The sequence below is a fragment of the Equus przewalskii genome, chromosome 1 (assembly GCF_037783145.1).
Source record: "Equus przewalskii isolate Varuska chromosome 1, EquPr2, whole genome shotgun sequence".
NCBI lineage: Eukaryota > Metazoa > Chordata > Mammalia > Perissodactyla > Equidae > Equus > Equus przewalskii.
The window spans coordinates 157,022,654-157,042,556 of NC_091831.1; the positions used below are offsets into that span (position 1 = coordinate 157,022,654).

Here is a 19,903-nt window from a genome sequence, read left to right on the forward strand (position 1 = left end):
GCAGAAAACAAAACAAAATAAATGGTAAAAGGATTGGAAGGAAGACATAAAACAGTCATTATTTGCACACAGAAAATTCAAAGGAATCAACAAATTACTAGAATGAGAGAGTTCTAAAAAGAGCATAGCCACAAAAATTTACAAACTAGCCAACTGTATTTCTATCCCCAAGCACAGTTAGCAAATGTAATTTTTAAAATTATACTATTTACAATAGCATCAAAAATGATGAAGTATCTAGGAATAAATCTAATAAATTAAAGACTTTTCCAGAAAAAGTGTACAATTATATTGAAAGACATTGAAGAAGAGCTAAATAAATGAAGAAAATCATGGATAAGAAGATTCAATATTATAAAGACGTCTATTCTTTCTAAATTAAGCTATCAATTCAATGCAATCTCAATCAAAATCCCAGAGTTTTTCAGGAAAATTTACAAGCTGATTCTAAAATGTAAATGTGTCACTTGTTAAGAATAACACGAAAGAACTTATCTGATCAGACACTGACGTTTGATAAAACCATGAGACAATATGGTATTGGTATAGAAATAAACAAAAAGACCAGAATACATCAGAATAGAGAACTCAGAAACAGATCGATATATATACATGGAAAGTTGGTTTAAGACAGATTAAGCTTTAAAGATCAATGGTTAAAGAATGAATTCTTTAATAAAAGGTACTGGACCAATTAATTACTCATTAAGAAAAAATATATATATACCCACAACACAACATTAAGAAAAGTCATAATGAAAGAAAAGGACAAAATGATAAAACTTCATAAAGCAATAGAAGGAAAATGTCTTTATGACTTCAGGATAAAGGACTTCTTAAACCAAAATGATACTAACCATAAAATAAAAGATTCATAAATTCAATAATAATAAAATTAAGAACTCTGTTCAACAAAAGATCCAACACAGAGAATAAAAAGACAAGGTAAAAACTGTTAGATGTTTGCAGCACATAAAATGGCAAAAGATTAGTACAGGGGATAAATAAGTCCTACAAATCAATTTGAAATCCAATACAGAAGAGGGTAAAGACATAAACAGGCATTTTACCATGAGAAAAATTAGTGGCTCAAAAATTTACAAAAAGATGCTCAAGCCCATTAACAATGGGAGAAATGCAAATTAAAGTCACAAGAATGTATCATTTAAATCTCCTATATTTGCAATCTCTAAAAAGTAAGACAACATCAAATGTAGAAGAGGATGAGGAGCATTAGGAAAAATCATCCACTGATAGCAAACACATAAATTGGTACGACCACTTTGGAAACGTTTGGTATTTCTCAAAAAAGTTGAGCATGTGTATACTCTATGACCCAGCATTTCCATTCTTGTGCCAATACTCTGAAACAGTGGTTTTTGCATGTTAGAGTGCATCAGAATCACCTGGAGAGTCTGTTAAACACAGATTGCTGGACTCTTCCCCAGAATTTCTAACTCAGGGGTTGGGACCTGAGAATTTGCATTTCTAAGAAGTTCCAGGTGATGCTGATGCTGTTGGTCTGGGGACCACTCTTTGAGAACCATTGCTATAAAAGAAACTCTTACACATACACATTAGGACATGTACAGAATATTAATAATATACTACCTTGATAACAACAACAAAAAACAAGTATCTTTTAATGGTAGGATGAATAAATTGTGCCATAATCTTACAATGAGATATTATACAGCTGTGAAAACAAATGAGATGAGATCATGGAGAGACATACAGGGCTTCTAAGATACTAGTGATATTCTAGTTTTTAAGCCAGATGGACATTTTCAAAAGTATTCTACTTACTCTTTCAACTGTATATACACATTTTGCATACTCATTTGTACATATATTTAATCATTAAATCTTTGAAGTTCTGCTTCTACCAGCTACTGGCCATTTTTCTATTGCCTAACCCAACACAGAACATGTCAAATTATCTCAGGACTTGAGTAAAAGGGGAACAGTTATTGGATCTCATCTCTCTGACTCTAATGCACACACTTTGCCCACCCCCCACTTCCCCAGTTGCTTCCAACCATTTCTCAAGATATTCTACACCCCCTCAAGTTTCTGATCACTTTTCCATGACTGTAGCCCTCAAAATCAACCACAAGAATTTGATACAAGGCTCCACATGTGATCTTAAAGACACTGTATTAAAATCTCTCTCTGGCTACAAGATTCATTGGTACAGTCTAAAAAGAGTGTTTTTTGCAACTCTATCACAGTGGTTACTCATACTGACTTTATCTTGCCTACTAAAACTTCCAGTAATTTTTCATACATGATGTTGAAGATACACCTCAGAAAGTTGGCCTTTGGGACCAAAAGAATGGACTTCAAAATTTTAAATTCAGCCCTTATAACATCTTTAGATAGATGCTTAGTCTATCATCTATTCTCTGAAGGGTCCTCTGCATCTTACACACTTTATAAATCGAATAAATCATCAGTGATTTTCAAGTCACTGATCAAGAGTTGAACAGGACTGGACCAAGGACAAAAACCTGAGCCATATGACTAAAAGTCTTCCAAATTAATCTGTATCCATTAATGTACTCTCTGGTTAAAACCACTCAGTTGGTCATTAATCTTCCCTCACACTGTCCCATTTTTCCACAAGGATTTTAACAGAAACTGTTATAAAATGTACCATTAAAATCTAAAGAAACTGAATATATAGTTCGCTCTAGTCTTTCAGCCTGGTAACACTATTAGAACAGTACTGATGTCATCTTGGAGCATGATGAGGATCACCCCTAGGGACGACACAATGGGGAAATGGAAGGAAGCTGGTTCCCAACGACCTTGCGGAGCTGTCATTCCTGCCCTGGGCTGCCCTTTGCCAGTATTCTTTTAAGTGGGAGAGAAATAAACTATTTTGTATAAAGAAAAAAAAGCGGGAGGGATTACTCTAATGGATTGAAGTGATCCTAAAAGCAAGAATCCAAGCCTGGAAAGAATAAAGCAGGCCAAAGTACACAGTAATTTTCTTCCAAACAAATTTAATTCTGATCCAGCCCCAAAGAAGGGGAAGGTTGTAAATTTCAAAAATAAAAATAAAATTAAAATTGCTCAAAAACCAAGCCATAAAAAAATTAAGCCCCCTCCCTTAGCAATAAATACTGAAATGATATATACACATGAGGCTCAGGAAGGAGGCAAGAACAGGAACCTTGGAGACTCTGTCCCATGGCAAGATCCCAATTCCATGCTCTTTACCTAAAACGCAGAAGAGCAACAAAAGAGGCAGGAGAAATACACCAGTGGACTATGTGGCCCCAGAGAGTACTGGACCAGCACAGGAGAAAGAATGGACACAAAGTGTCTTACAGGGCACAGGAAGGGAAGGTTGTCATCTTAAACATCCCCCCATTCCGGTTGAGTCACTGGATATGGCTGGTCCGGCTGCTGGGTGCCCCTGAGCTTATCTCCTCGCTTCCACTGCCTCTTTAACATGCAAGTCAAGGAAGGTCATTCACACTGTGACCGCGATGCCACTGTGGCAGCAGCCTGGCTGCTGGAGCCCTGAGGCTTCCCATTCACCACTAGCAGGAGGGGTGTCTCCACACGAACACTGGAAAAGGAATAGTCCTAGAAAAGACAAATATACAGAGATTCATTATAGATCCTGAGATAGAAGAAACTCCAGCACAGGGATACACCACCTGTGACTTTCTCCCCCTCTCTCCCCTGTCAGTATCTACACCCCTTACCTCCACCTCACATTAAACAAAGCTGAGCTAACAAAGGGGATATAATCTTCCCAAAGTTTTCAATCTTCAGAAGGAAAATCTGGAGCAGGTAGAGTGCTAGTAGTGTCACTACAAGAATGGGACAATTCTCTGATTCAAAAGAAGACAAGCTCCTGGCACTGCCTAAAAAAAGGGTGCCACCAGCTCCCACAAAATCTGCCCTTACCACAATGTTTGTTGACAATTATAACCAGATACACATAGCACTCAGCCAGAGCCAGTGGAAATTCTGAGAAACTCTTAGTCCAGGTGTTTATAAGGCCCTAAATTAATCTGCCAAACATAAATTAAAGTTACTTCTCCTTTTACATCAACATGAAGAACGTGTGGTTTAGACATTCTCCTAATAACAGAAAAGATATCAGCTCACTTTATCAGTTCAAACATACTTTAAGTTGTAAAATACATTGTTAAAAGAGTTTCATCCAAAAAATACTGTTCCACTTGGAGCATGAAGGAGGATCTTTTAAGTCAAAGCAAAGAGGTAAATTAAAGAGTTCTAATAAACCATTCTTTTTTAAACATTTTAACAGGAATATAGGCAAGTAATCCCCAAAAAATGGCTCTTTATGAAAGGAATACAAATAGTCAATAAACATGATAAAATGTTCAACCTCATCAATAATCAAGAAACCAAAACCAAACAATATTCATGCTATATTTTTCATATAAAATCAGCAAAAAATTTTTCAAAGGTTTCTACACAGAGTTGAGAAGAAAACTACAGGGAAAGAATTACTCACATCCACTGTTGGTAATAACTGGTACAACCGCCCCAAAAATAATTTGGCATATGTATCAAAAGTCTTAGAATTCTGCAGACCCTTAGGAGCCAGGATTCTACTTTAGAAATTCTTCTAGGGAAATAATTATGGATAAGGGCAGATACAAAAATATTTACTACGATATTTTTATAATAGGGAAAAATTGGAAATAATCTAGATCTGGGACAGCAAATTTTTTTCTGAAAAGGGCCAAATAATAAATATTTTAGGCTTTGGGGGTCACATGATCTCTGTCACAGAACTATTCAACTCTGACACTGTAACGCAAGAGCAGCCACAGACAATAGTAAACAAATGAGTGTGGCTTTGTTTCAGAAATATTTACTGATGGACACTGAAATTTGAGTTTCTTATAATTTTCCTGTATCACAAATTATTATTATTCTTTCAATTTTTTTCTTTTAAAACTATAGAAACCTTTCTTAGCTCACAAGCCACACAAAAACAGACAAGTGAGCCAGATTTGGTCAATGGGCTATGGTTTGCTTGCCTTCAGTCTAACTGGTGAAAAAGTGGTTAAATACCTACTCTCAGAGAGTTTTTGTGAGGATTAAATGAGCCAGTGCAGGCAGCAAAGCTCTTAGCACAACGTCTAGCAGTCAGTAAAGAGTTCAAGAAATTTTAACTATCATCCTCATCTTTATCACCACCTCCATGTGTCAATTCAAAACAATGTTGTAGAATATGTAAAAACACAAGAAATGTTCATAAACATTTGTATATAATATTCTACTTGTGATTAAAAACATACATATGAATGTGTGTGTATATATTTATGAAAAGGTAAAAGACTGGAGGTATACATACCAAACTGTTAACAGTAATAACATCTGAGTGACAATATTTCAGTCCATTTTTTCTTTTTTTTTTTTTTAAGGAAGATGGCCCTGAGCTAACTGCTGCCAATCCTCCTCTTTTTGATGAGGAAGACTGGGCCTGAGCTAACATCCATGCCCATCTTCCTCTACTTTATATGTGGGATGCCTACCACAGCATGGCTTTTGCCAAGCGGTGCCATGTCCACACCCGGGATCCAAATCAGTGAACCCCGGGCCACCGAGAAGCGAAACGTGCAAACTTAACTGCTGCGCCACTGGGCCGGTCCCCTCAGTCCATTTTTTTAAATTTATTTTTATTGAGATAATTGACATGTAACTGTGTAAGTTTAAGGCGGACTAAGTGTTAATTTGATACATTTATATATTGCAATATGATTACCACCGTGGCATTAGCTAACAACATCTCTATCACATCACAAAATTCTTTCTCTTTTGTGGCGGGAACGATTAAGATGCAGTCTCTTCGCAACTCTGAAGTTTTTAATACCACATTGCTGTCTAAAATCCCCGTGCCGTGCATTAGATCTCCAGGACTTCTATCTCCTGGTTGCAAGTTTGTTATCCTTAAACAACATCTCTTCAGTTCCCCCACCCCGTGGTAACCACCACTCTACTCTGGGTTTTCATGAGTTTAGCATTTTTAGATTCCATGTATAAGTGATATTACACAGTACTCGTCTTTGTTCAGTCCATTTTTTTAATTCTTTTTGTTTACCAATAGTTCCCATTTTTAGCAAAAAATGACATACACGTGTATGTGTATATATATATGATATCACACACACATACATACAAGCATTACTTTACACACTTTTTTTAAAGAGATAAACTTGGTCCCACTTTCAGAGCCTATGAGCCGGGAAAGAATCCTAGCCATCACTCACCTTTCCTTTGTGCTGAATTTGGTGAAGCCGAAGGTTGGGCTCAGGGATGGCTACAGAGTCCCCAATGAGCACTCCCCAACTCTGCACCATATTATACACCATCACTGCATAGCAAGGTCCATCTGAATCTACTAGGCCAAAGGTACTGCCAAGTTAGGATGGATTAAGAGATGGGAAGAAAGGGAAAAAGAACAGAAACAGTGGTTTTAAAATATGAGCAAAAGAAACACGTGCTTTCTCAGTTACTTATTTAGAAAACCCAAGACAGGTACTATCATCTACTATGTATGTCTGAGTCCTTCATTTGTCTTAGATATATAATAGTATCTTTTAGAGAACATACACACAACTCATCAATCTGTCACTTTGCCAAGAACTTGGGACATATGCACACCGAGGCCATTCAACAAATATTAATAATAAACTAGCTCAAAATGTTGTAGCTCAAACATTGTTCCTGGTCTAACAATTTAACTATCACAACTTTCATCAAACTCTCTAACCATCACTATCAATTAAATTTAATTCCACAAACCTTCACTGGATACTTATTATGTGTCAGGCATCATGCTTAGCAGTAAGACACCAATCCAGCTATGAGTGAGCTTATAGTCTGGCAGGTGTCAGACAATTAACCATCACTTACAGCACAACTGTGTTAGGTGCTAGAATAACTTTTCCCTTGTGCTGAATTCAGTGATGTCAAAGGCTGGGCTGTAGGAACCCAGAGGAGAAATGTCTAAATCAAAACTGAAAAGCTGGGAAGGTTTCCTTGAAGAGACTCTCAAACTGAATCTTAAAGAATGAAAAATTAGCTGGGTTAAAACAGGAAAACAAATCTTCACTGGAAATAAAAAACCTCCGGGAGGACAGGAACAGGGATTGACTGGGAAGGAACATGAGAGAACTTCCTGGGGTATTGGTAATGTTCTCTATCTTAATAGGCATTTGGGTTACATAGGTGTATGCATTTGTCAAAACTTAACAAATGTATACTAAGATTTGTACATTTCACTGTATGGAAATTTTACAAAAAAAGAAGAAAATTGCAAACAAATACTGAACTCTAGTTAATAATTGCATAGTGAAGTATTCAGAAGAAAGGATACTGATGTCTGCAATTTACTTTGAAACACACCAAAAATAAGATGGGTCAGTGGATGAATATGACAATAGAGAGATATGGGAAAAACTAAGTACAGTAAAATATTAATAGTAGAATATAGGTGGCTGAGTACACAGATGTTCACTGTAAAATTCTTTCAATTTTGCTGTATGTTTGAAAAGTTCTATAATACAATGTTGGGGGAAAAAATGTCATCTATATCAAGAAGCAGCAAAAGCATTATCCAGGCACAGTAACTGTGTAAAGGCACAGAGGCATGAAAATAGCTGTTCTGAAACGTACGAAATAATCCCATGGTTGGAACAAAAGGCAAAAGCGGGAAAGGGACAGAAGATCATGGAAAGAAGTAGGCAGGGAGCAAATCATGAAAGGCGTTGTATGCTAAGCTAAGGAGTTCCAACTATCCTAAAAGTTCCACAGTATCAGTAAAGGATCTTAAATAAGAAACGGCAATGGTCAGATTTGCATCTGGGAAATATTTCTCTGCACTGTGGAACACTGAAGGAAAAGCAGGGAGTCGGGAGACCTGTCTAGAGAAGTGATATGCAGCTGAATTAAGTTAGTAGAGACAGAGAAGTAGGGACAAAAAGGCAAATCCATTGGACTTGATGATTGCCTCAATGCAAGAGAAGAGAGAAGTCTAGAAAACTTCTAGAAGTCTAAATTAACTGACTGACTAGAGGTGGTACCACTGACTGACAAGGAATTCAGGGAGGAGAAGCAGGTTGAGAAAGAGAGATGAGGTAAGCAACTTTGAACACAGTGAGTTAGAGATTTCTGACAGGAGCCCAGAGGCAGTTGGATATAGAATCCAAAACTTAGAAATGAGGCCTGGGCTGGAGATACACCTGCGAGCATAGAAGAAAGCCTTGAATTTATACATCATCAAACAAGATGATCTATAAATGAGATGGTGAAGAATCGGGGCTCATGCCATCAGCCGGCACACCAGAATTCACAGCAAACACTACATCAAACACAGCATTCTCCTGGTGAATCCAGTCAAAGCCTCGGAATCCTTCTACACAGTAAGTCAGGCAGCCACTGCCACGTGATCAAAGCTGGCACTTATTTGCCATCCTGGTATAGAGATAAAAGAGGAAAAGAACAAAAACACAGTCCTCCCATAACTTAACATTTAGAAGTTAAGAAAAAGAGAAACCAAGGAGTGGCAAAATACTTATTTGGTCTCAAGGCCCCCAAAACCTACCTTTGTGTCTCTTTCTCACTTCTCTTAGCTCTAGGGTCTGCTCCAGTTAACTAAACTTTTCTCAACTATCTTCTTGCTCTTCAACTCATAAGTACATATACCTCTACAAAATGCCACGGAGAAAGCTTAGGCACACAATGGGAATTGTGAGCATTTCAGTTTGGATGGAGCAGAAGGGATATGAAACGAAATAGTAGGAGATAGGTCAGAATGTTATGGAGTCAGGTAGCGGAAGCCACTGGATTAGACACTGGTGATCCTAGAAAAAACAATTTCAGTAGAAAACAGAAAAAGGAAGGCAGTCACTCAGGGATTAGGAAGTGAGCGAAGGAGTGATGGCACTAAACTCTAATTTTTCAAGAGATAGAAATTTTCTAAATGAATATTCTTAACTCATTTCCTCTACTAGACTATAAGCATCCTTCACTTGGGTCCTTCACATTTCTTTTTTTTTTTACTCCCTATGACATGTATAGCAGATGCTCAGTAAATAAAATAACATTTGAGACAATCTCCCCACCAGGCCTTAAATTCTCACTCAAAGCTCACCTTCCAGAACTGCCTAGGCATACCTAAGTCCAAACAGGACTGAGAATTCTTCCTCCTTCAACTTCTGTAATCATAAAAACACAAAGAGGTAGGAAAATTTCAAGGTTTCCATCTGTCTTATAAAAAATGTAGCTGTCATATACACACAATGGAATACTACTCGGCCATAAGAAACGATGAAATCTGGCCATTTGTGACAACAAGCATCAACCTTGAGGGTGTTATGCTAAGCAAAATAAGTCAGAGGGAGAAAGTCAAATACCATATGATCTCACTCATAAGTAGAAGATAAAAACAGCAACAAACAACCACACAGAGGCAGAGATTGGACTAGTGGCTACCAGAGGGGAAGGAGGGAGGCAAGAGGGTGAAAGGGGTGACTAGGCACATATGTGTGGTGATGGATTGTAATTAGACTTCGGGTGGTGAACATGATGTAATCTACACAGGAATCAAAACAGAATGATGAACACCTGAAATTTATATAATATTATAAACAAATTTTACTGCAATAAAAAAATTAATTTTTTAAAAAAAGTTAACCCTTATGGCAATACAGGAATCTACAGAGTGGCAAGCTCAGGAAAAAAACGGGTAGTGACAGAATCTACAGAGAGACTGTCAGACATCACCTAATAATACCTGCTCACAGGACATTCAGTCACAGAAGGGAAGCAGAACTTACAAATCTGTGACCACCAACAATGTCCTCAATGTCAGAAAAAGGCTAGGAAGCGAGACCAATTAGTTCAAAAGGATGAAAAAGAGGAAAGGCAAGACAAACTCACAAGGGGACTTTCTCCTCTGTGGTCAGGCTGAACACCACCTTTCCCAGGACCACAGCACCGCTGTTCACACCAGGCTGCAGCGCACTCAGAGGCTTGAGCTCCAGGGACACCTTCTGCCCAGAGGCTGACTGATAGCGCCCAACACCACAAGGGCCTAGATGGGCTGGGCGCAGGCTTCCCAGCATGCTCTGCAACTTTTTGGTCTTCACCTTTCCCTGCAAAGGAAGGGAAAATAGATAAGAAGCTGGAAACTGGTCACTCTCCTTGAGAGTCTACTCCTTCCCTCCCACCACCCACTTCTATACGGTCACTACTACCACAGCATATTTTATTATTTTATTGACTCACAACACAATAAAAAGGTAGGATTCAGCCTTTAGACATCTTTACCTTGCTCTCAAGGAGGCTGGTTAATCTATTCAGGAATTCCAGGAGCTGCTGCTCTCGTTGCTGAGGCTCTGGCCAAGCAGGATCCAGCGCTGCAGCCCGAGAGAAGCCCTCCAGGGCCTCCCCGTAATTCTCTTCATATTTATGTAACTGCACAAGAAGTAACCCAAACCTCCCAATTATAAGTTTATTTAGCACAAACTATGGCAGGGGGGAGTAATGGCACAATGGGCTAGGAATCTAGAGAAATAAACTGTTTTCCTTCTCATTAGTTTTCCTGTTCTACAATGAACAACCTGAGGAGATGATAACACCTACATTCTTCTCCTGGCTAAGGTGATCACAACCCCAAAGAGGGAATCACTTCAAAGTTAACTTCCAAACTCTAAAACAGTGAAATCGCACATGTGGGTCATCCTATTTTTATATTTATAATGAAGATTTCAGAAAAGCCTTCTAAACTGTCCCCTGAATCCTGTATGCACTCTCCCACCTCCTCAGCCCCTTCTCCTTTCCTTCCAGTGACTCCGCCAGATTCTGAAGTCTAACTGAGCTAGCCTAGAAATAATTTGGCTTTCCTCTGACAGTCTGTACCCAACCTTGTCCCTAGGTCAGTTATCCTCACAAGCTAAGACCTAGATGTCTTATTTATATGACTTTCAAATGACCACCAGCCCACAGTTCTCACCGTTGCCCTGTTCAGATGAAGATCAGGATTGCTGGAAGCTGTCCTGTCAACCTTCTCCTACAGTGGGACAAAAAGATCATCAGTGGACCTTGTGTCAGTCTTAAGGACAGCCACACCCACCAGTCCTAGATCTCCTTTCCCTGGAAAACTTCCTGTCTCTTCCTTGTCAAAACATTACCTCTACCCACACTGTTAGACAGTAACTGTTTTTGTGGTATTTTACTCAGTCCCTGAAACGTCAAGGATGTAGGGTTTTTGTATGTCTGTGAAACCTTAAAATATGATAATTTATCCATGCGTTAGTATAAAGATAGAAGAAATATGTGAAAGCATTCTGATAAAAAAAATTTTTTCAAGAGTGAGACGATAATATAAATGAGAAAAACCTAGGAAAGAAATGATGTTGATTTAATGCATTTTCTCTGCCCATGAGTTCCCCTCCAGACACAGACAGAATCACCCAAGCCCCCTTCAAACACACATTAAAAGTCTAATTTTGATTCTCTAATTTAAACGAATGGCCAGAAACCACATGACAGTGCAGACAAATGTGCTGTGAAAAAACTACTGGCTTTGTTCATGGCTATGTTCATCTTATGCTTTTTATTCTATTCATTGCCTGACACCCTGCAACAGCATGAACAACATGAATCAAAATGGTTTAAATGGTTGGTTCGAACATGTTTAAAAATGCATGTCTGGGTGAAGAAATTAAGAGTTAAAAGCAACTATTTAGCAGAAGCCAAATACAAAATTTTAAAGTACACCATATTATTCTTTAAATGTAAACATTCACCAAGTTAACAAAGTAGAGTAAAATATAATTCCTCTGCCTAAAAGTTCCCTGACTGAACAAAGGACAGTACCTGAACTGCAAACATGAATATAAAGTAGCTGTGTTCTTTATTCTGCCACACAGAGCAAAATAAGTAACGGTAAAAAGCAACTTTCTATGTAAAGACAAGCAAAAACGCAAAACAAAGGTGAATATGAGGCCTAAATAAAAAGTGCTCAGAAGGCCAACGTGAACCTTCTAAGAACAAGTAACCAGGCACCTAAAGCCTGAAGGAAACCCCGTGCAAGTGGCTATCAACATAACAATGGTCTAAAAGCCTAAGCAAAGCATGAGCTCCAGTGAATTAATCCCTAGGAAGTGATGCAGAATGGGCTACACAGTTTTCTACTTTTTTGCCTGTGGGAAACCCAGAGCCATATTATCTAATAGTTAATCTGGGGACAGCACTTAATTTATACTTAGGATTAGAGTTTTCATTTTTCTTTAAAAATGTACATATTAATAAGTATTATTTTAATATAGACTTCCCATTAAAAAGGATGAACATGTTGGGAGGGGTTCTGTGATTTGGTTATACATAACTATAACAAATCTAGACAGCTCAAGGAGATATCTAGCACTGAAGCGCCACAGCAAGTGGCTGCTAATACTCAAGTTATAAGATGAAATAAGTCACCTCTGCGGACATTGGATGCCACCAAACACTGCCCATGCTGCTTGCTAAAGAGCTACAAGGAAGACTGAACAACACTGTTGCTTCTGTTGCCACCTCTGTTCATCTGGCCTGGGTGACCATAAATACTTACTGCTTGGGCATAGGCACTGAGGGCTTGCTGGGAGATCTTAGGGTTCTGGCCAGTATTGAAGTAAAGAGAAAGGTATGCATTCCCCAGAATATCTGAAAGAGAAACACAGGGTTTCTGATTTCAAACGTAAGGAGCTTGGAAGTCACCACTCCATCCTAACAAGTAAAAAGCTGAACAGACTGAGAAATCCAGAACTCTTCTTGGATCTGTAAGAAAGAGGACAACACAGGACAAACTGCTGCCCCTAAAATCAGAGAGAAAAAAGGTGAATACAGGGAGTTATGGCTTACCAGAGCAGAAACTCACCAGCTGCCACAGGAAACAGCAGTGGAGTAGGAAAACCCGAACTAAAATTGACAAATTGCTGGAGGCTCAGAGTAGACAGGTCTGGGAGTTAAAAACTTCAGGGGTCCAAGTCCTACAGGCCCCCCCCAAGTACTGTGAGATTTACCTCCAGGAGTTGAACCAGATTTCCACAGAAAATATGGGAGAAAAATCCCCTTGTACTTCCAGCAGGGGCAGGGAGAAAAGGAACAATTTTGAAACATGCTAGAGCACTCTGTTCTCCAGAAGAAGAAATCTCAGAAGAAACTAGTTAACCAAGAGCCTAACCTGCTGGGTTATTATCAGAGCCTAAGTGACCTGAGGAAGGGAAATAACTAACTCCAGCTGGCTCCAGCCCTCCACATGAGAGAAAGGAAATACTCAGTTCCAGCCCACTCGAGCCATTCTCTCCCACCTAAAGCAGGTGAAAAAAACTGAGAAACACAACAGTGGACCATCTCAGAGCCCAAGTTCAAGATATAACTATTGTGATGACCCTCAAAGCCAATTTGAAAGGCCCTACATTTCACACAAACCAGTGATGACACTATATTTAGTATACTTCAAATTCCAATGGGAGGAAGAGGCAAACATGGACCCAAAGGAGAAACTTGAACAGACTACACAAAAGCCCTGCCTTGCTTCTGTGGAAACATAAGCCTCCTCTCTTAGATGAAAAGATCCAACAGTTCCTAGAACAGTTGCTCATCAAAACACCTTTCAGGCTCTTCAAAACAAAGATGCTTTGGCTTCACACTTAGACTCAGACTCAACAGAATGGGCTCCAGATGATTCTGGTGTGTAGCCATGGTTGAGAACCACTATTCTAAAAGAAACTTGTTGCAGATCTTTTGAGAGCACTCACACCAGGAGCGGCCATCATGGATATCCATCTGCACAGCCAACTTAGCCTGTCGGACACTGTCCATGACATGGCGAGAATGCTCATCTCCAGCATCAGTCCGCAGCTGGCGAAGCACCATTGACAGGTTTTGAAGGGAGACTTTGTTCTTACACTGCAAATGGAGAAAACATATGTATACTCAACCTTCTTGATTCTATTTCCCCTTTTCAGGTCAATTGAATCTCAATCTTCTTCTAAATCTAATTTTTCATCTTAATTCTTACTGCTGTCTCTATCTTAGACCCCCATCTGCAAAGATCAACTTGGTTGCGAACTCTTCTTCACTTCTCATCTACCCCTGAACCTGATCCCATCATCTTCTTCCTTTCTCAGTGCCTGTCCCTGTTTTCCTCACCCAGGTCTGCTCCTCTCATCCTTCCTCCCTTCTGATTCTGTTCTCCTAGTTCCATTACAGTTCTACTCTGATATTCATATCCTAGGGAAACTCACAGAACTAAAGGAATCCCATCCTTCCCATCTCTGTTTTCTGAGGGATAGTGGGCAGCTCACATGGGTGAGGGCTCCTGAGAAGCAGGTGTGGGCAGCTGCAACATCCCCCTTCTTCCAGTACACCTCACCCAGCTGGTTCCAGGCTTCCACCAGGTTGGGCTCCAGCTTCACAGCCTTTGACAGAAGCTCCTCAGCCTTAGGGCTATAGTCAGGAGTCACATTCAGTGCCTTCCCAGTTAGCATTAGAATCTGTGCTTTGCCCTGGACAGAACCTAGGAGGAAGGGGAAAAGATAAAGGAAAGTGGAAAATCCCAGGCAGTCTTACAGATAAAACCAGGGTACTTTGCCTCAAGGAATAACCCCACGCCAGCTCTAGGAATGAAATAGTTGAGGAAAATCTTTATGAACAAACCACTTATTGAAAGCCTACCATAGGCAGATTACTATGTTAGGTATGGGGTAACAAAGAAAGCATTACTGTACCCTTGAGGGGCTTACAATCTAGTAGAGAGAACAAAGCAGAACATAAAAAGTTAAAACAACAATGAAAAAGAGCATATGGCATGCACCCAGTGAATGGGTTTTAAAAACTGAAAATGGGAAAAGACAAGACCCTCCAGGTATGAAAATGATGTAAATAAGGACAGAGAAGCAGAAATATATATGGCATGTTCATGGGAGAACGGATAGTCCAGCTAAAATGAAACAAAAAGTTCCTCTGCAAGTAAACAGAGAGAGATAAGGGCATAAAAAAAAGAAGAGTCATACAATGGAGACTTGAATACCATGTTAAGGGGTTTAGACTTCAACCAGTCAATAGTAGGAATCTTTGAAGATACTGGAGCAAAGAGGCAGAGAAAAGGATAAGATTAAATGCATGAAATAATGATTTAGAAAGATAATTTCCATGGTTGTCATACAATTGATTTAGAAGTAAAAGAAATTAGAGGTAGAAAGGTCAGTTAAGAAGATTACTGCAATAGTTCAAGCAACAAGTACACTCTTTTATTTCATGGCATTTGCTACAATCAAACTTTAGGAAAAGTAGTTTAGAGGAAGGAAAGGTTGCCATCCTGCACAGGGGCCCTTAGAAGAAATACTCTGTTGTACCATCCTGTAGCAGCCACAAAAAGGATACCAAAGAGACTACAGAGAGAGGGAGCAAAACTCTACCACATTTCAGCGAAGGGCAGGGGGTTGCATGTTGTTTGGGACTCATACCCACTACTTCCTCCATCTGCTGCAGGGTCTTCTCCATCTCCTCCCGCACATCCTCTTGCTTCCTCTCAGCATCCTCAACACTATGAGTCTCAAAATAGCAGTCTCGAAATGAATAGAGCTGATCTACCAGTTCCTAGGAAGTGGAAGAATGTTACCATTAAGTGGAGAGAACACCCAACAAGGAAATTTGAGGCTGGCTAGCCATACCAGCTCTTGGCCTAGAAATACTGATCCTCTATCTCACCTAGGAATGAAACAAGAAGCAGGTGGACAGGTCTCTCAAAATGCCACAGATCCTGAGGGAAAGTAGCCAGTGTCCCAGGCCCACTCTCACGTTGTCCCATGCCAGTCTCTGCAGCATGATGATAGTTCTCTCTCCCAGCCCCAATAGGGCTTCCAATATGACTAAGCACTTCACATACCAGAGTCAGGAGGGGGAAACACTTTGCAACTTGAGATAAAACGAAAGTTATTAAAATAATCCTATCTAGTACTGGTCCTCAAAGTATAAAACTTTGAAATTTACCCTTAAAACTGAAGTTGCTAACAAAAAGGATCTTATCCCCAATTTTTCCTATGCTGGTATCTGAAAACACATGACCTTTATGAATATGATAAACATGTGGGAGTCACTGTTTTCCATGACAAACAGACCAATTTAAGCTTGCTAACTTTGGTATTATGGCAGGATTTTGTCTCTTCAAATACTTGTGTTTTGTGTTTTTTGTTTTGCTTTTGTCAAGTCACCTCTGGCTCTCTTGCATTCTTTCCAAATAAATGTTCTCCTTCCTCTTTTAAATCCCTCTATCTCGGGCCGGCCCCGTGGCCGAGTGGTTAAGTTCGCCCGCTCCGCTTCGGAGGCCCAGGGTTTCACCGGTTGGGATCCTGGGCGTGGACATGGCACTGCTCATCAGGCCATGCTGAGGCAGCGTCCCACATGCCACAACTGGAAGGATCCACAACTAAATATATACAACTATGTACTGGTGGGCTTTGGGGAGAAAAAGGAAACAAAAAAACTCCCTCTATCTCTGAATCTTCCTGTAACACCAGACAAAGCTTTTCCATTATCTATTCTTTCCTGAAACCTAAGAGCAGCAGAAATATATAATATAATTCCAACATGTCTTAACTACCCCCACAGCACATCCTAAATCCACCTACCTGCCTCCATCCCACTATGACTACCCTCAGATAGTTTCCCACTAGAGATAGAATAAAATCTACCTCCTCACATGGCCTCTAGAGAAGACTGTATGATCTGACCTCCCACTACTCACTCCGCCACAAACTTCACTTCTTATCACTCCCCCTCCTACCATACTCAAGCCACACTGGCTTTCATTCACTTCCTCAAATCCACCAAGCTCAATCCCACCTTGGGGTCTTTATACATGCTGTTCCCTCTGCCTGGACACTCTTGCCCCAGATCTGTGCATGGCTCATTCCTCATCATCATTTAGATCTCAGCTCAAATATCAACTTCTCAGAGAGGCTTTTCCTGACTACACAGACTAAAGTAACCCCTTCTTCCTCTGCCCACTGTTAAATCACACTTGTTTTTCTTCATAGTACTTATCATTTGAAATTACATGGCCTATTCATTAACTGTCTACGTTGTCTTTCTCCATCACTGAAATGTAAGCTCCGTGATGGGAAGGACTTAATCTGTTTTGTTTAGAGGTACACCTGAGCACTACAACAGGGTTAGGGACATGATAGGCTCTCATTAAATATGTCGATTGAATGAATTAATCAGTCATCCCTGTCGCTAACAAACACTTATACGCTATACTTAATTTAAAATCCTACCCAGAACAAAGAAAATGGACTAGCACCCTCTGCAGCAGTGCTTTTCAACTTTTATTGTGTGTATTATTTCTAGGACCCAGCCTGAAGAGGTTCTGATTTTAGCAGTTTTAGCAGAACTCAAAATTCTGCATTTTAACAAGCACCCTAGACAATTATAATGAAAATGGCCTGTGAAACACACTTTGAGAAATATCCTTTTATACATTCCTTCTACCCTAAAACGTCTATAACAATGAAATCAAAGCCTACCACGATTCCCATAGATAGCAGTATCACTATCCTTTTCGTCTCCTCTACTCCATTCCCGCATTCCACTCCTGCACCTTTCCCACCCACCGCAAGATACCCCAAGCACCCTCTACCTGGATGCTCAGTGCATTTACCACAAATGAGCTCAGGAAAAGACAGTTCTCAGCAAAAATTACAACCCATTTCCTTTTGCCCTACAATCAGCATGGACACAAATTAGGAATTTTAGAGAGGATCTTATTGTTTGTTTACTTTCGGTTATTAAAGCAAACATGCAAGAAATTTGTATGGTTTTGATTTGCTGGAGTGAACATTTTTAATAACTTTTTTTCATGGCAAAATCAATATATATAAATAGTTGTTAAAATTCAAATAGGTACATGTAAAAAGTACACAGTAAAAAATTCTTCATAATCACGCCCAAACAACCTCAGGGATAACCACTGTTTAGTATGCCTTTTCGGATTTTTTGCAATACATATACAAACGTAGATACACAAACACAATGTTTTCAATATGGAGCCAGGACTGAAAATCTCTGATTGCAGCCAGTCACACTCAGGAATAAAACTAATTTAATCCAAGTCAACTGGAAGTGAAATAAAGCTCACGCTCAAAAATGTGTCATTATTTTAATCTGCTCAAGAAACAAAGAAATCTCATCAATGTTTAAACTTTTGCATTAAGAAGGCTTTAAGCAAGTTACAAGCCTGTCACAGGTCTAAATGTTTAAATTCCAGGCTGTCTTAGAACACAAAGAACTGAGTTTCTGAGGTTTAAGGAATATCGTGGGTTATTAAAAGAAAGGTAAAGAGCCAAACAACTAGTTAGCCTCTCTGTATCAGACCCCAAACTGGAATTGCAGAAGGGTGCAAAAAAATCAAAACTGATAAGTCCTACAGGGAAAAACCAGGACACACGCGGTGCAAAGCCACTACTGTGACTGCTGCCATTTTCAAAGCAGAAAGGTGTATCAAGAGAACATGTGATAATAGCTCCTGCAGATCTACCATACAGATGTGTATGCTATCTGTTACGGGTGAATCGAGAAAAAAACTTGCTAACAATGGGCAGGTATAAAGTTAGGAGCAACAAATCCACTTCAATACAGGACTGAAATTAAGTGCAGTCAGGTCAGCAGCCGGAGGTCCCAATACACCGGCTGCGCCCCTCCCCTGGCCTCCTCTCGGCCCAGCAGGCTAACCTCACCGGCTGCGGCTGCACCCTTGGGAGTTGTTATAGCAACGGCACCGACATATGCAGCGTCGTGTACGTGCCAAGGAATTCGAAGGTACTGCACAAACTGGGCTCCCTGCTTCTTCCCGAGCAACAAAAGCACATGAAAATTTTAATCTATGGCCCCACCTGCAATTTCTGTAAGATCTGCTCAACTTCTTCCTCTTCATCAGCCATCATTTCCCAACCACTCTCCGCTACTCCGCCCCCAACTTTATAACCACAGAGACTCATACTCGCCCCTTCACAGAGTCACAGCGACATCTAGGGCGCTGGAGGCTTACATGCTCCTGAGACAGGAGCTGTTTTTGAAGGACGTCCCTCCGAAACAGCTTATCCCAAAGCCAGTAGCTCAAAGGAGATGCTCTATAAGCACTTTTGAATTAGGAAACTTGTTTCTTTCCCAAATCCTGGAAAAAAAAAATGTTCTCAGCTTAATTGCGTGTATATTTTTGTTTCATATATTCCTACTTATTTATACCAAGATTATAATACCCCTAAAAAGACAGGTTAAGACAGTACATGCCTGTGTTAGAAGTTTAAAATTTTGAAGGGAACGTAGTACAATGGTAAGTATTTTCCAAACTTTACAGTAATTTTCTATATATGAGGAATTTTATCATTTTGAACATACTATCCAAACAAATCGACTACACTTGGGATGGTATCATGGAAGCCATCATTAATACAATAATGGTATATTAGTACGCTAATAATGCTTATATATTGATAGGCTATATACAGAAGGATATATAAGAAACAAGGACTGTCTCTGGAGAGGGGAACAGGACTGAGAGTTGTCAGGGGGCAAAGAAAATTCTTCTCACTATGTACACTTTGAATTTTTTATCATGTACATGTACTACCTATTCAAAAATAACCATAATTTTTAAATAAAAAGTTATTTACTTCCACATAGACTATCTCTGAAAGAGACACAAGACACTGGTAACAGTAATTGCTTCCAGAAAGAGGAAGAGGGGCTGTGGGACAGGAGTGAACAGGAAGACATTTTGCTTTGTCTTTTCTGTACCTTTTGAATTTGTACCATGTGAATGTACTAAACTCTTTAATAAATAAGTTTTTAAAAA

At 39.6% G+C, this 19,903-nt stretch overlaps 1 protein-coding gene across 2 annotated transcripts; it reads right to left on the bottom strand.

Annotated features, from left to right (window-relative positions):
- Positions 1 to 1,616: 1,616 nt before the first annotated feature.
- Positions 1,617 to 19,048, bottom strand: TTC5 (tetratricopeptide repeat domain 5). Of its 2 annotated transcripts, XM_070626303.1 has the most exons (11): positions 18,942 to 19,048; positions 15,760 to 15,966; positions 15,516 to 15,648; positions 14,355 to 14,566; positions 13,806 to 13,956; positions 12,617 to 12,708; positions 11,015 to 11,071; positions 10,330 to 10,476; positions 9,940 to 10,154; positions 6,267 to 6,411; positions 1,617 to 3,597 (listed from the first exon to the last, which is right to left on the bottom strand). In XM_070626303.1, exons 3-11 carry the CDS (start codon positions 15,550 to 15,552, stop codon positions 3,478 to 3,480), a joined length of 1,176 nt encoding a protein of 391 aa, XP_070482404.1. In that variant the 5' UTR covers positions 15,553 to 15,648; positions 15,760 to 15,966; positions 18,942 to 19,048; the 3' UTR covers positions 1,617 to 3,477. The 2 variants fall into 2 exon arrangements, with proteins under 2 accessions (XP_070482404.1, XP_008531390.2); XM_008533168.2 differs by lacking the exon at positions 15,760 to 15,966.
- Between the last annotated feature and the right edge of the window lie 855 nt (positions 19,049 to 19,903).

What these genes read in the sequence shown, in the direction of transcription:
- TTC5 (XM_008533168.2), bottom strand. Translation starts at nt 19,046, where the DNA reads ATGAGTCTCTGTGGTTATAAAGTTGGGGGCGGAGTAGCGGAGAGTGGT. An exon ending in TCTCAGGAGCCCTCACCCAT is followed by an intron (nt 13,957 to 14,354) that starts GTGAGCTGCCCA and finishes CTCCATTTGCAG; the next exon opens with TGTAAGAACAAAGTCTCCCT. An exon ending in CCATGATGGCCGCTCCTGGT is followed by an intron (nt 12,709 to 13,805) that starts GTGAGTGCTCTC and finishes TTTCTCTTTCAG; the next exon opens with ATATTCTGGGGAATGCATAC.